Raw genomic sequence first — 15,451 nt, 5'->3', positions numbered from 1 at the left:
CAAAGAGCTAGCTCCAGGAACAACGTGGTACAGGAATTGGTATATGCCACCTTCCATGACCCTGCTAACCCTCTTCGCACCCCCATAAAGACGAAAAAGTAGAGCATGAGGGTAGAGTGTCCTGAAACTTGAAACTAGACCCCAAAATCTCCCTACACATTTTATGGAATTCTGTCATACATAGTGTATATGAAGCAGAACTGAAGGAAATAACTACATACCATATCATACTCCACTGCTTTTTGGAGAAAGCAGTGCATTGTCCTAGAAAACAATTAAAAGAAGCCATTTTCAACCAAGCAATACCTCTGACTGAGCCTGACTCTAAGAATAAGCAGTGGGAGAGATAACACCAGTCAACCAGAGTCCTTTCCCTTAGGTCAATAGACTTTGTGGCACCACTGCCAAGACTGGGAGTCTAGGTGCATAAACACCCAAATAAAAGTCAGTCGGCAAGCAGCAGGAATATTTTTTGACCCAGTTTCTCCCTAGCATATTGGCCTGAAATGCTGGCCTGAAACACGTTGTGATGAATTGGATGAAGGGCCATTCCTCTAATGAGGCAAGAACATTTTTCTACTCAGCCAACAGTGACAGCGAGAAAGAAACTGGAGTTGGCTATCAAATCCTAGAGCAAAGTCTAGCTTTGCTAAGTCAAACCAGAAACCAGATATGTTTTCACCCCTGCTGTATAATTTTTACCAGGCACTAAAACAAAGTTGCAAAGAGACAGCTTCCTTGGTAGAATCTGACATTGCTTAGCTTCCTGCTCTTAAAATTCAGTCTGCTGGAAACCTAGAGGTATAAACCTGAATTATCCATGCATCCAGCCTAAGGAGAAGGATTCTAAATCTTTCCCACCCCACAGCTAACAGAGAAAATGGTCTTATATGCCAAGTAAGAGTAGACCAGGATAGACCTGCCCCATTTTGTGAAAGAGTAAATGGGGGAAAGAACTCAATAATTTAAGTTTAAAAATTTGCAACAACACTATATACAAGAAATAAAAGAATATATTTTTAAAGTAAATTATCATAGGAAATATGAGTAAATTTTAAACAGCACCTACCTTCTGCATTCCAGCTATTAAATGAAACATACACTCTATGAAGCAAGTGATCACAAGGCTACAAACAGGGATGAAAATGGTCTGATAAGAATTAACAACAGCAACAAAATGGCAAAGAAAGCGACTGAAACAGAAATTTGTGTATGTTTCAAAAAGTATTTTTTTCTTTAAAGGTAAATGAAATGGGCAAAATCCAAAAAGATAGCAATCAAAGAGATGAGCATTTTTGTTGCAGAAGATAATATATCTGATTTACAAATAACTGACTAAAAGTAAAAATATATAAAAATGAAATAAAAGGTAACTTCTTAGAACTTCTTAGGGATAGAGGAAGATCTTAATGTACATGTCAAAATTTTGTGCCATATGCAAGGAGGACTATGTGAAATTGCTACTATTTACTAGTTTATGACCTATAAAATGACAGTTTCTAACATCGTGTTAACTATACATCAATTTAAAAAAAAACTGGACACCAAAATTAAAGCTATCAATTTCATTGAGTTTAACCTTAAAAACTGGCCAATATTTAAGGTGAAATCTTAAAATAAAAACTTTAAATCTTAAGATAAAAATCTTAAGACAAAAACTTCCATATGTATTCATCTAAAAATTTACTCATAAAGGAAGAAAAGCAGGATACCCTCACAATTCTCCTTGTACATTAGTTAACAGAAAACAAATGAAGAAATGTCAAGAGGAGTATGATTGGGAGAAAATTGCACCTTAAGAATTTTTTATACTGAAAAATTGACATTCACATATAAAGCAATAGATATGCACTGATGGGGGGGCACCTGGGGTTAAAATCTCTGCCTTCAGTTTAGGTCATAATCTCAGGGTCCTGGGATCGAGCCCTGCTTCAGGATCTCTGTCTGTCAAGTAAATAAATAAATCTTTAAAAAAAAAAAAAAAAAGATATGCACTGATGGGTATTTAAATATCCTGAAAATTAAGTTGTCAAAGACTTTCTGTTACTTGAATTATTCGCCAATAATCTGAGAAAGGGACCTAAGGAAAGAATTACTGGGTGCAGAAAGTATAGTATAAAAGAATTACCACGCTTATATTAACTGTTCAAATTTACAAGTAAATAAAAAGAGTTATGGTATATAAGGATACAAAAGAGAGTATGAATGTTAGAAATGATTTTTAATAAAAAGATATATAATGTTCTTCATTAATAATAAATTGTAACAAAAATCCCAGATTGTATTGGCAAAATGAGAAATGAATGGAGGGAAATGGTGAATGAGGATGTACACTTCACTGCACCTTTTTTAGAGAACCTTCAGGAATTGCAGTTTATTTCTTCTTCTGGATTATTAGAAAAGTATAAATAAAATCATTTATTTTATAAAAAGAAAATCATTATTAGAATTTAAAGCAGACAATGCACAGTCCAAATTATAGTAAAAAAATTAAATAATCAGTCCATATAGAAAAAGTCATAAAGCTTATAACAAAAGCATTAGGTAATCAAAAGAGCCATGACTGTGCCTGTTTGGCAACAAATGTGAAAGGCACACAATCTTCCTTAATTTTTTTTTTTTTCAGAAGACATCAATTTATGAGAATCAATGAAACCGTTCTTTTATAATGTGACTCAGGAAAGTTAAAATGAAATAATAAGCAAAGATGTGCCAACCGACAAGAAAGCATTATTTACTCACTTTGATACTAGCCATTCTGACAATTGTCAAATCATTATGTTATATATCTAAAACTCACATTTGTAAGTCAGCTACTTCAATAATAAAATATGCTTTACTAATAAAAAGAAAACTTGATACTATTTTGATTAGAATAAAAAATACAGAAACATCTAAACTAAAATGCATGCTATGAGAAAAATCAAATTCTCATAGTTATGCCATACCAGATGACACAGAATCAAAATATCTAAAGTAAAAACTCAGACACCTGGGTGCCTCAGTTGGTTAAACATCTGCCTTCGGCTCAGGTCATGGTCCCGGGGTCCTGCAATTGAGTCCTGCATTGGGTTCCCTGCTTAGCGGGGAGCCTGCTTCTCCCTCTGCCTACCGTTCCCCCTGCTTGTGCGTGCGCTCTCTCTCTCTTTCTCTCTCTCTCTTGCTATCTCTTTCTGTCAAATAAATAAATCAAATCTTAAAATAAATAAATAAAGCAAAAACTATTAAGAACATAATGAGAAATTGATAGGAAAACAATGCTAATGGGACATTTAAAAGCATTGGTATTGTCAGATGAGCAGCAGTTAAGAGGGCAACTGATAAGAACAAAGGTTTTTTTTTTAATTCCTTCTAATGAATTTTTCAGCTTTATTGAGATATAATTGGCATAACATTGTATAAATTTAAGATGTAAACATCATCATTTTATATATGTATAAATTGTATATATGTATATATTTTATATATGTATATATGTATATATACATTTATATGTATACATTATTTTATATATGTATATATTGTATATATTATTTTATGTGTGTATATATGTATATATGTATATATGTGTATATATTGTATATATGTATATATTGTATATGTGTATATATGTATATATGTGTATATATGTATATATACATATATGTATATATGTATATATACATATATGTATATATACATATATGTATATGTGTGTATATAGTATATACATATGTATATACTATATGTATATACATATATGTATATATGTATATATTGTAATATATATTATATATAGTATATATGCATATATGTATGTATTGTATATATAATATACATATTTTATATATGTATATATTATATATGTATATATGTATATATTGTATATATTGTATATATGTATATATTGCCACAATAAGCTTAGTTAAGACATCCATCACTTCACATAGTTACTATTTTTGTTTTTATTTTTTTAAGATTTACTCCTTAGCAACTTTCAAGTATAAAATATAATATGCCATGCTGTTCATTAGATCCTGGAACTTATTCAGCAACTTGTAACTGGAAGTCTGTACCCTTTTACTAACTTCACCCATTTCCCTGACCCTATAGCCTCTGCTAACTACCAATCTACTCTCTCTTTCTATGAGTTCAGGTGTTTTTTAGATTCCACTTACAAGGGAGATCATACAATACTTGCCTTTCTCTGTCTATTTCACTCCACTCAGTATAAAGTCCTCAAATTTCAAATTTCATGTCCATCAAATTTCATTAATGTCCTAAATAGCAGGATTTCCTTCTTTTTATGGCTGAATAATATTCCACGATGTATATATACCATCTTTTTTTACCCATTCATCTATTGATGGATATAGAAATTGTTTCCGTGTCTTGACTATTGCAAATAATGTCAGTGTAGCCTCCGCGGTCGTGTGCTTCTGCAGCTTGAGAGCCGGAGCGGTACCATTCGCGTGCCATCTGTCCCATTGGCATTGAGATTCCCACCGAATAGTCCATGACTTGGGACAGCATCCCCGCGTGGGCCCCGCCCCTCTACATCTGTGTGTCCCGTCAGCTGTTAGGACAGGGCCCACGGAACACAGCCACAGGTCGGGTCGTGTGGGCCCACAATTCTAACCCAACTCCAGACCCGAGCGTCATTCCGGAGGAAGCCTGTGTGCGGTGTTTTCACCTGGTAAAATTAACATGAAGGTACAGATATCTTTTAAGGATCCTGATTTCATTTCCCTCAGATACATATCAAGAAGTGGAATTGAAGAATCATAAGGTAGTTATATTTTTAATTTTTTGAAAAACCTGCATAATTTTTTCCATAGTGGCTATACCAGTTTACATGCCCACTAACAAAGTCTCCTTAATACAGGTGTGGCATGCAAGGAACCTGTGTGCATCAAGATAGAAACTCTACAGAGTGGATGACATAATGGCAAAACCAATGAACATTCCATCTTCAGTTACGTTCCCCAGGATAAATATCTCTTACATGTCCTCAAAAATGTTCATTGCAACATTTGTGCTGTGTTTCCAATGATAAAACTTATTAACAGCTTAAACACCCATCATTAAAGTAATATATATAGTGTGTGTGTGTATATATATATACATATACATATATATAACTATTATACTGTATAATATACTATATTATATTATATGTCATTTATAATTTTGAATATTCATAGGAGGGGCACTTTACAACAGATAAAATGGATGAATTCATGCTATATACATCTAACTGGAAAGATCTTTTTTTTAAATAAAGATTTTTATTTTTTGTTTATTTATTTGAGAGAGCGAGCCCAAGTAGGGGGAAGGAACAGAGAGAGAGGGAGAATCAAACTCCCCACTGAGCAGGGAGGATCCCAGGACCCTGAGATGGTGATCTAAGCCAAAGGCAGACCCTTAACCAACTGAACCACTCAGGTGCCCCAACTGGATAAATCCTAAATGCATGATGTTGATTAAAAAAAAAAAAAGAAAAGAAAAGAAAAGGGTAGATCTGTATATAATGTATAAATGCTGATTTATGAGAACTTTAAAATAAAAATATATATATATGTTTTATGGCTATTTATAAAAATGTTAAAATATAAAAATAAATGGACAAGAGAAATATACACAAAACTCATGACAATGCTTATCTTGATAAAAGGAAACTGGACTGTAAAGCTGGTTAGAGGGGATTTTAGCATGGTTTTATTTCTTTAAAGACATAGTATTTGTGTGTATGTCCAGATGTAGGAGTGTGTGTACATTCAAAGGATGCATATGTGACAAAAAGCAGTTAAAATGCCTACATTACCCAAAGCAATTTACACATTCAGTGCAATCCTTCTCAAAATACCACCAGCATTCTTCATAGAACTGGAACAATCCTAAAATTTGTATGGAACCAGAAAAGACCCCAAATAGCCAAAGTAATGTTGAAAAAGAAAACAAAAGCTGGAAGTACCACAATTCCAGACTTCAAGCTGTATCACAAAGCTGTTATCATCAAGACAGTAGGGTACTGGCACAAACACAGACACACAGATCAGTGGAACAGAAGAGAGAACCCAGAAATAGACCCTCAACTCTATGGTCAACTAATTCTCAATAAAGCAGGAAAGAATATCCAATGGGGGGGAGGGGAGTCTCTTCAATATGTGGTGTTGGGAAAATTGGACAGCTACATACAGAAGAATGAAACTGGAACACAGTCTTACACCATACACAAAAATAGACTCAATGTGAGTCCAAATGTGAGACAGGAATCCATCAAAATCCTAGAGGAGAACACAGGCTGTAACATCTGTGACCTCGACTGCAGCAACTTCTTGCTAGACACATATCCAGAGGCAACGAAAACAAAAGCAAAAATGAACTACTGGACTTTATCAGGATAAAAAAAAAAAACAATCAGCAAAATGAAAAGGTGACCTAAGAATGGAAGAAGATATTCATAAATGACATATCAGATAAAGGGTTAGTATTCAAAAGTCTATAAAGAGCTTATCAAACTGAGCACCCAAAAAAACAAAAAATCCAGTCAAGAGATGGGCAGAAGATATGAACAGACATTTCTGGAAAGAAGACATACAAATGGCCCACAGACACATGAAAAAATGCTCCACATCACTTGGCATCAGGGAAATTCCAATGAAAACCACAACGAGATACCACCTCACACCAGTCAGAATGGGTAAAGTTAACAACTCAGGAAACAACAGATGTTGGCAAGGATGCTGAGAAAGGGGAACCTTCTTACACTGTTGGTGTGAATGCAAACTGGTATGGACATTCTGGAAAACAGTATGTTCTGCAAAAAGTTAAAAATAGAGCTACCCTAAAACCCAGCAATTGCACTACTATTTATTTGCCCCAAAGATACAAATGTAGTGAAATGAAGGGACACCTGCACCCCAATGTTCAGAGCAGCAATGTCCACAATAGCCAAACTGTGGAGGGAGCTGAGATGTCCTTTGACAGGTGAATGGATAAAAAAGATGTGGTACATATGCACAATGGAATATTACTCAGCTATCAAAAAGAATGAAATCGTGCCATTTGCAATGATGTGGCCAAAGCTAGACTGTATTATGCTTATTATTAAGCAAAATAAGTCAGTCAGGGAAAGACAAATAACACATGATTTCACTCATATGTGGAATTTAAGAAACAAAACAGATGAACATAGGGGAAGAGAAGAAATAATAAAATAAGATAAAAACAGAGAGGGCAAACCATAAGAGACTCTTAATTCTAGGAAACAAACAAGGTTGCTGGAGGGGAGGGGGGTGGGGAGATGGGGTAACTGAGTGACGGGCACTAAGGAGAGCACTTGATGGAATGAGCACTGGGTATTCTATGCAACTGATGAATCACTAAATTCTACCCCTGAAACTAATAATACACTACATGTTAACTAAATTGAATTTAAATATTTTTTTTTAAAAAGCAGCTAACTATTAGTTTGAAAAAGAATATGGGTCCCTATTATATTTTTATTCCTAATTTTCCATATTTTTAATTAAAAATAAAACTTCCTGGGACGCCTGGGTGGCTCAGTTGGTTAAGCAGCTGCCTTCGGCTCAGGTCATGATCTCAGCGTCCTGGGATCAAGTCCCACATCGGGCTCCTTGCTCGGCGGGGAGCCTGCTTCTCCCTCTGCCTCTGCCTACCACTCTGTCTGCCTATGCTCGCTCACACTCTCTCTCTCTAACAAATAAATAAATTACAAAAAAAAAAATAATTAAAAAAAATAAATAAAACTTCCTGACTTTCAGAAATTTCAAAAACATATCATCTCAAATATGCATAGAAATCTATGGGAGGCAGGATGTGTAATGGTTAAAAGTGAGTTCGTTATTGCTTATGTTATGATGGTGCACACCAAAAGCTTACACAGAGGAAAATGTCATCATCTTAAGTGTTTTTATTACAAACAGGAAAGAATTTTTAAAAATTAATTCTGGTTCAGCTTGGAATAAAGAACCACTTTAAGGTAATTTAATTCTTCAGCTGTGAAATGGGCTTCCATGAAAAATTGTGCTAGCTGTCAATCCAGTCACATGCTCCAGAAGAAATTCTTAGACCAGCACACAGTTTCCATTAGATTCCCCTTCTGGTACATCCTAATGCAGCATGCTGGTATTTGATGAGGAAAAAATCACAGATTGGACAGCAGTAAACTAGATTACAGCCCACACTAGAGCCTACTCGAATCTAAAAGAGGGCCATATAGGGAGAGAGAGAGATTACAAAAATGCAAATAGGTGATATGAAAAATATCTTAAAAGTGGTATTTATCTTTCTCTTTGTTTAGCAAGCTATTTAGCTTCTACTTATATAGATTTTTTTTAATCAGAGATATTTTTGTTTTCTTTCCATTTATTTCATCTTAATCTTGAACAAAAGCCTAGGTTTTATGAAAGAGTTATAATATTTTACTAATTGCCTTATTAAGCAATCTCCCAAATGAATATTATTAAGACCCCCTAAATCTTCCTAAGCAACAGAACTTTTTCATACACTGCAATTAGGTGTTTTTTTTTTTTAAAGATTTTATTTATTTATGTGTCAGAGAGAGAGAGAGTGAGCACAGGCAGACAGAGTGGCAGAGGGAGAAGCAGGCTCCCCGCGGAGCAAGGAGCCGGATGCGGGACTCGATCCCAGGACACTGGGATCATGACCTGAGCCGAAGGCAACCGCTTAACCAACTGAGCCACCCAGGCGTCCCTGCAATTAGGTTTAAAGGTAAAAGCTTTTGTTAAACTAATTCTCAAGAAATAGCCTAGGAAAACAGCTAATATTATTTCAGTAAGTCCAAAATGGGCATATTTTTTCCAGCAATAAGAAACATTCTTATTTCTCCAGTTGAGTAAGATTTCTGAGGCCTGTCGTCAAGCGTGTGTTTGTTGGGTGAACAGAATCACCTATTTAAATTCATTCTCTCTCATTTTGTTTGGTGTTATTCATTTTCCTGAAACAATTATAACTGAATATGTGTAACTCAAATGTAGTTCAATTTCACATCACTTTAGCGTATCATAGAAGTACCTGTGCATTTATTTTGAAATCAACAAAATTAAGACTGTTTTGGCTAAGCGTGAAAGATTGAATATTGGTGTTTATCTGCAGGAAAAAAAAAACCTCAATGACATACTAAGAACAAACAAACAGACAAAAAATTTAGTTGTGCAAGGGTAAGGAAAGTGAGATACCAAGTGACAGTAGATGAGAAGAACCAACAAAATCAGAAAGCAGATGTAAAAGTGGGTAACTCAGTAGGTAACTGAAAGCAGAAATTTAACTTCGTAGAGGGTGGGCGCTGGTGAGCCAACCAGAAACCATGTGAAAAATAGCAAATGAATTCATGCCACTTGGTATGAGGGATTTGGCAGAAGACTGAAAATAAGATGATTTAAAAGCTTGATAAGGAGTAGTGAGAACTTAAGTCCCCTGTCCCTACAAACCAGGGACAGTAGCTTCCCAGTCCCACCACGAAGAGTGGTGAGTGGTGGGTGTCCTTTTCTTAGCACTTTTTCATGGGAAGGAGGCACTCATGTAAACACACCACTGACAAGCCCACTCATATATACAACTTCCCATTGGCTTTTGAGTTGCCTCAGTCTTCCATGTGGGTTCATAGTCAATAATCACCAGACATTTAAGAAATCTTCTACCATGAAAGACAGAGATTTAAACAAACAACATAGCAAGGAGCTCAAAGAAAACAGACATAAAGCTGAAGTAAGAAGAAAAGCTATAAATAATAAGCATAATAGGTTTCTTTTGTCATAGATCCTACCATTAATAGCTTCAGTGGAATGATAGGAAATAATTAAATGAAAACATGTTATTTTAAAAAGGAAATCATAGTAGAAAAGTGAGAAACATTAATGAAAACATTGAAAGATAAAGAAGAAATCACAAAAAGTAGAAATCAGAACAGAGAGATGGAAAATAATAAAACTAGGACATCTATCCAGGATCCAACATCAAAATGATGTTTACAGAAAGTAAGAACAGAAAAATATTTAGAAAAAAAAATTTTTAAAGATAAAGTTTTCCACAGTTAATAGTTAGGAGTCTCCAAAGTCAAAAACCCACTGAATGTCCAGCAAAATTATTATTTTTAAAAGATTTTAATTATTCATTTGTTTGAGAGAGAGGGAGAGAGACCCCCCGGGGGTGGGTGGGGGCAGGAGGGGAGGGAGAGGGAAAAGCAGACTCTTTGTTGAGCACTGAGCCTGAGGCAGGGCTCGATCTCACAACACTGCGATCATTACCTTAGCCAAAATCAAGCATCAGACACAAACGACTGAGCCACACAGCACCCCCAGCAAAATTATTTTTTTAAGCGTTCATCACCATGTAATCTGAGAGCTCCTGGGAAAAACATTAAGTCCTAAAAGGAATATGACTCTTCAACATAAGACCCCTCAAGGGTAATAAGAGATGCCAGACATCTCAAAAGTAATTTGAGATCCTTGAGAATAATGGAACAGTCACTTCAAAATTATAAGTAAATATTTCATTCAACCTAAAATTCTATGTAAAGTCAAATTATCATTCATTTGTAGTGACACAATAAAGTCCTTTGCAGAAAAGCAAATTCCCAAAAACCCATTTCCTACACATCCACTCTCAGGAATCTCCTAGAGTATGTGGTCCAACAAATCAGGAGAGTAAATGAAGGATGGGATTCAGGAATGGAACTAATGCAATGGAAGGGTGCAAGTTATGTAAAAATGACTGCGATGGAGATCCCAGGAGGAGCAGGGCCTAAGGAGAAATAAACCCGGAGCGGAGCAAAAGTTAGGCAGTACAAAACAGCTGTCTTCAGGAGAAAAATGGAATCTATTAATACTATATGACAGGCTGACAATATAGAAAATTACATATATAAAATACATATACACAGACATACTGATACATATATACTTACACATATATATCTATATATACACACACATGCATACATTTACTTATTATATATTTTCACACAGCCTTTGTTTAGCTGAAGACTCAAAAACTAAATAAGTAAAAAATAACATCACTATTAGGTGATCAAAAAAGTCTAAGTTTTTATTTGTAGACAAATAGATAAGGAAGAGGTGATACACACACACACACACACACACAAATATTTCACAGCCATAAAAAAGGCTGATGTTGTGCCATTTGCGACAACATGGACGAACATAGAGAGGAAGGAGAGTATTATTCTAGATAAGATAAAGCTGCTGAGAAGGACAAATAACACAGGATTTCACTCCTAAGTGGAATCTAAAACAAAAACAAGGAAACAGCAACCACAAATGAATAAACACACAAGAAGCAGAACTAGACTTATAAATACAAAGAACAGTCTGATAGCAGCCGCAAGAGGGGTGTGAGGGTATGGAAAAGATGGGCTAAAGGGAGTGGAAGTTACAGACTTCTAGTTACAGAATGAGTACGTCAGGGGAATAAAAGGCACAGCAGAGGGAATATAGTCAAAGGTGTGGTAACAATGTTGTATGGTGACAGACCTACGCTTGTGGTCCGCGGTTGCATAAAGTATAGAGAAGTGAATCACTATGCTGTATGCCTGAAACTAATGTAACATTGTGTGTCAATTATACTCAAATAAAATTTTAAAAAAAACGAATTATATAAAAAGCAAAGGATGATTATAACAATATGCTATATAACAATATTTGGTTCAGCCATAAATAATATTTACCTATTAATAACAATCTACACATTGAATATGAATTTAACCAAAAACTGTGGGGTAATGAAATTGGCAGGTAGAGTAAGGTAAGAGGCAAAACTTTATCTTCCAAAGTAAGAAGTATAGGTAATGTTTAAAATAGAAGAGTTAAGAAGTAGGAATCTATAGGGGCGCCTGGGTGGCTCAGTGGGTTGAGGCCTCTGCCTTCGGCTCAGGTCATGATCCCAGGGTCGTGGGATCAAGCCCCGCATCGGGCTCTCTGCTCAGCAGGGAGCCTGCTTCCCCCCCCCCTTTCTGCCTGCCTCTCTGCCTACTTGTGATCTCTGTCTGTCAAATAAATAAATAAATAAAATCTTAAAAAAAAAAAAAAAGAAATAGGAATCTATAAACAGAAAATAGCAGTATGGACTTAATATGAAAAGAGAAAGAGCTGAAAAGTGGAATGTGCTTATGTCTGAGGTGATGAACTCAGGGATAAGGAGGCTAACCAGGCGAATGATATTTGTTGCTCTGATTCGTCCCTTTTGTTTTTATAATAGGTTTACGTGTTATCATAAAAAGAAATGAAAATTAGAAGGTAAGGATGATGTGATTTTTTTTAAGTGTAACCTTAAATTGTTCCCTTTGCTCCGTACAGTTTCCATTGTAAGTGGGGATTTAGCTGTGAGGCACTCAGGATCGAGCTCCTACAGAGAGGAGCTCAGTTAAATGAACGGAGCCCAATCCCTTCGTTCAGTCTGATCCTGAGGCAGTAAAGGCAAACCCATGGAGTCAACTAACAAATCCCAAACAAACAGGGGCAAGAGTCAACCATGTTTTACCCTCTTCTCTTCAGCCTCTACTTTCCCATGTATAGCTAGTTCATCTTTCTATGTCACCAAGACCCAGCCTGTCACCTTCATGCCATTCTTACATTTTTGTCTTAAATGTACCATATCCTTTTTTTCTGTCTGCATTTTGAGACAATCCTTATTCTGGACTCAAGTTCAGTACTATTCTTTTTTTTTTTTTTAAAGATTTTATTTATTTATTTGACAGACAGATCACAAGTAGGCAGAGAGGCAGGCAGAGAGAGAAGGGAGGAAGCAGGCTCCCTGCTGAGCAGAGAGCCCGATGCGGGGCTCGATCCCAGGACGCCGGGATCATGACCCGAGCCGAAGGCAGCGGCTTTAACCCACTGAGCCACCCAGGCGCCCCAAGTTCAGTACTATTCTTATTGGTAGCTCTACATTATTTGATGTCCCTGTCCTACACCAGTTGATTGAAATTATTATCATTTCCTGCTGTTTTCTATAATCAAAAGGGCTTCTCTATTGTCAATCTTTTGTCTTTCCATGCTCCTTTTTTTTAACTGCCTACATCTATTTACCTATCATAATCATTCTTGAGTTGCAAGATATTCTGTCTCCTAAGAAAGATGGATATTGTGATCTGGCTAGAATTCACTATTTAGAGTGAAGGGCATTATCCTCAGAAATATGTATATAATCTCTGCTTAAACCATGGAAACATAACTTAAAGAGGGTGTGAACTTGAGCTACTCACAGAGTCACCATGAGATAAGCATGAGCAAGCAAGACCAAAAAAAAGTGACGAAATGATTCTTGGCATGTAACTTAGACTCTCACGTAAGTTGGTATTAACAAAGCACTTTGTTTATTTTTATTTTACAATTAAAGACCTTAAGGTTTTTAACATTCTAAAAATTACAAAATGGCATATAGTTTATAATCAGGGCTGATATTCTGCTTGTATTGACACCTTGTTTTGATTTTCTTATCTGAACAACCAACATCCATTCTCATTAGTCACTCTCCCTGCTGAATAATTTTAATTTCACCCCTGCATGTTTCTGTAAATGTCTCAATGCTGAACACCATACAGATTGAATTAGCCAAACTAAAGACTTTAATAACCAAGATCAACCTACTAATGTCTTCTGCAACTGTTCCGGGTGAACTTTCTGTCTTTCAAAGAGCATTCACTCTGCAGCAGAGTTCCTCAACCTTGGCTGTCCAGTACATTAAAGGGACAGCATTCTGTCCTGTACCCACTAGATACCAGTATTACCTACGACAACCAACAATGTCTCCAAACATTGCCAGATATCCCGGGGAGGGCAAAATCACTCTGGGTTAGGAAGCACCCATCTGCAGGTTGGTCTCAAATTTTTCTGTTACATAACATCCTATCACTCTTGGGGTCTTTTCCTTTGGAAGCAGATCTTCTGAAGTCTCGCATTCAATTACTTCACATATATTTACTGAGTATCTACTAAGTTACAGGCATTTCGGGGACCCTGAGATATAATAATAAACAGACACATCTTCTCATCCCATAAAGCTTATGGCCTCATAGTAGATAGAGAGGCATCAAATCGTCACACAAATACGTAAATCCAAACTGCAGTAGGTGCTACAGGAAAAATGCTGGGGTGTTTTGAAAGAACACAAGGGAAGCATTTGATATAGTCTGGGATCAAGGAAACTCTTAAATGATATTCAGGATGATAGCTAAAGGATGTAAGGAACAGACTATGAGGCAAACAGGGAAGAAAGGTATATTGGGAAAAGGAAACTGCATGTGCAAATATCCTGACAAAGAAGTAAATATGGCAGATTTGGGAAATCAAACTTTCTCTGTGACTGAAATGCAGAGAGGAAGCGAGGGACAGAGAACCAGATGACACTGCAGAAATACTTGGATATCGGATCCCATGCAGTTGTAAAGGCAGTGTTAAGATTGTTTTCTTTAAGAGTAATGAGATTTCATGGAAGGTTTTCCTTAAGCAAATGGTTGACACAATCAGATTTACATTTTTTAAATATCACCCTAGCTTCAGGACTGAAAACAGATTTGAAAGGACAAAGTACATTCCGAATGAGTTACGAGACCTACCTTAGCGGTACAGGTAAGAGGTGGTAACCTAAATGCACGCTACAGGGACCATGGAGAGAGAGATCCAAAAAATGTTTAGGCAATAAAACTGACAAAATTGTTAATAATGATACCTAATGCTCTGTGTTGCTGAGCTATGCACATTCAGTTCCAATGTGATGTGCTCAATGAAGCAAGGCCAGTACTCTATTATCCCAGGCACACCTCTATCCGAGAGGAGATCCTACCTTGGCTCAAGATTCTGTTGAGAGTGCCAGTGAGACTTTTTTTATGATTTAACAGGAACTTACAACAATGAAAACCAGGATAATTTAAATTCATGTCAATTGGTTGTTAAGGCTTGTCATATTTTCAGAATGACTAGTGATCTACCAGTAGATGTTCATAAAATTCATGCTCTAGAAAATGAAACCCTTCAGAGTGCCTCTAAAAATGTTGCCAAGAGCATTACTGGTGAATGAGAAAACTGGTATACACTTCCTGGAGGGCAATTTGACCGTGTATCAAAACATTAAAATTTTCATTTCTTTGACCCAATAGACCCAATAAATATCATGTAGATATTTAAAGCAGGGAAATGTCAGCAAGCACGTTCTTGAGAAGACTATCAATAAGAGCAAGGTTTCGGAAGCAATCATTTTCTAAGCCAGGTTCTTAAGCTGTACTAATCCTACTCAGATCCTGGAAAACTGAGGCCTTTCTCCCTTGAACCTGGAGTGAGTTGGATCTGCAGTCTGTGGAATATCAGTCTATCCTTCAGACCTTCATTTTTAATCTAAATGGTTACTATGCTCCTGGGGAGTGATTTTCCCAAAACCTACCAAACTTTTAATTCACAAACAAATAAATGGC

The 15,451-nt window shown here is 36.1% G+C and overlaps 1 protein-coding gene across 1 annotated transcript in view; it reads left to right on the top strand.

Annotated features, from left to right (window-relative positions):
- Positions 1–15,060, top strand: part of LOC308349119 (RIB43A-like with coiled-coils protein 1) — a gene marked incomplete at both ends in the record, with an annotated part of 66,531 nt that extends 51,471 nt beyond the window's left edge. The window contains 2 exon segments of the mRNA XM_080813642.1: positions 14,538–14,612; positions 14,882–15,060. Coding sequence (XP_080669768.1) covers positions 14,538–14,612; positions 14,882–15,060 — 254 coding nt within the window.
- Positions 15,061–15,451: the final 391 nt, after the last annotated feature.

This window comes from Martes martes, assembly GCF_963455335.1.
Source record: "Martes martes genome assembly, chromosome: 9".
NCBI lineage: Eukaryota > Metazoa > Chordata > Mammalia > Carnivora > Mustelidae > Martes > Martes martes.
The sequence above is the reverse complement of the archived record's forward strand: the minus strand, read 5'-3'. Positions and strand labels throughout refer to the sequence as shown.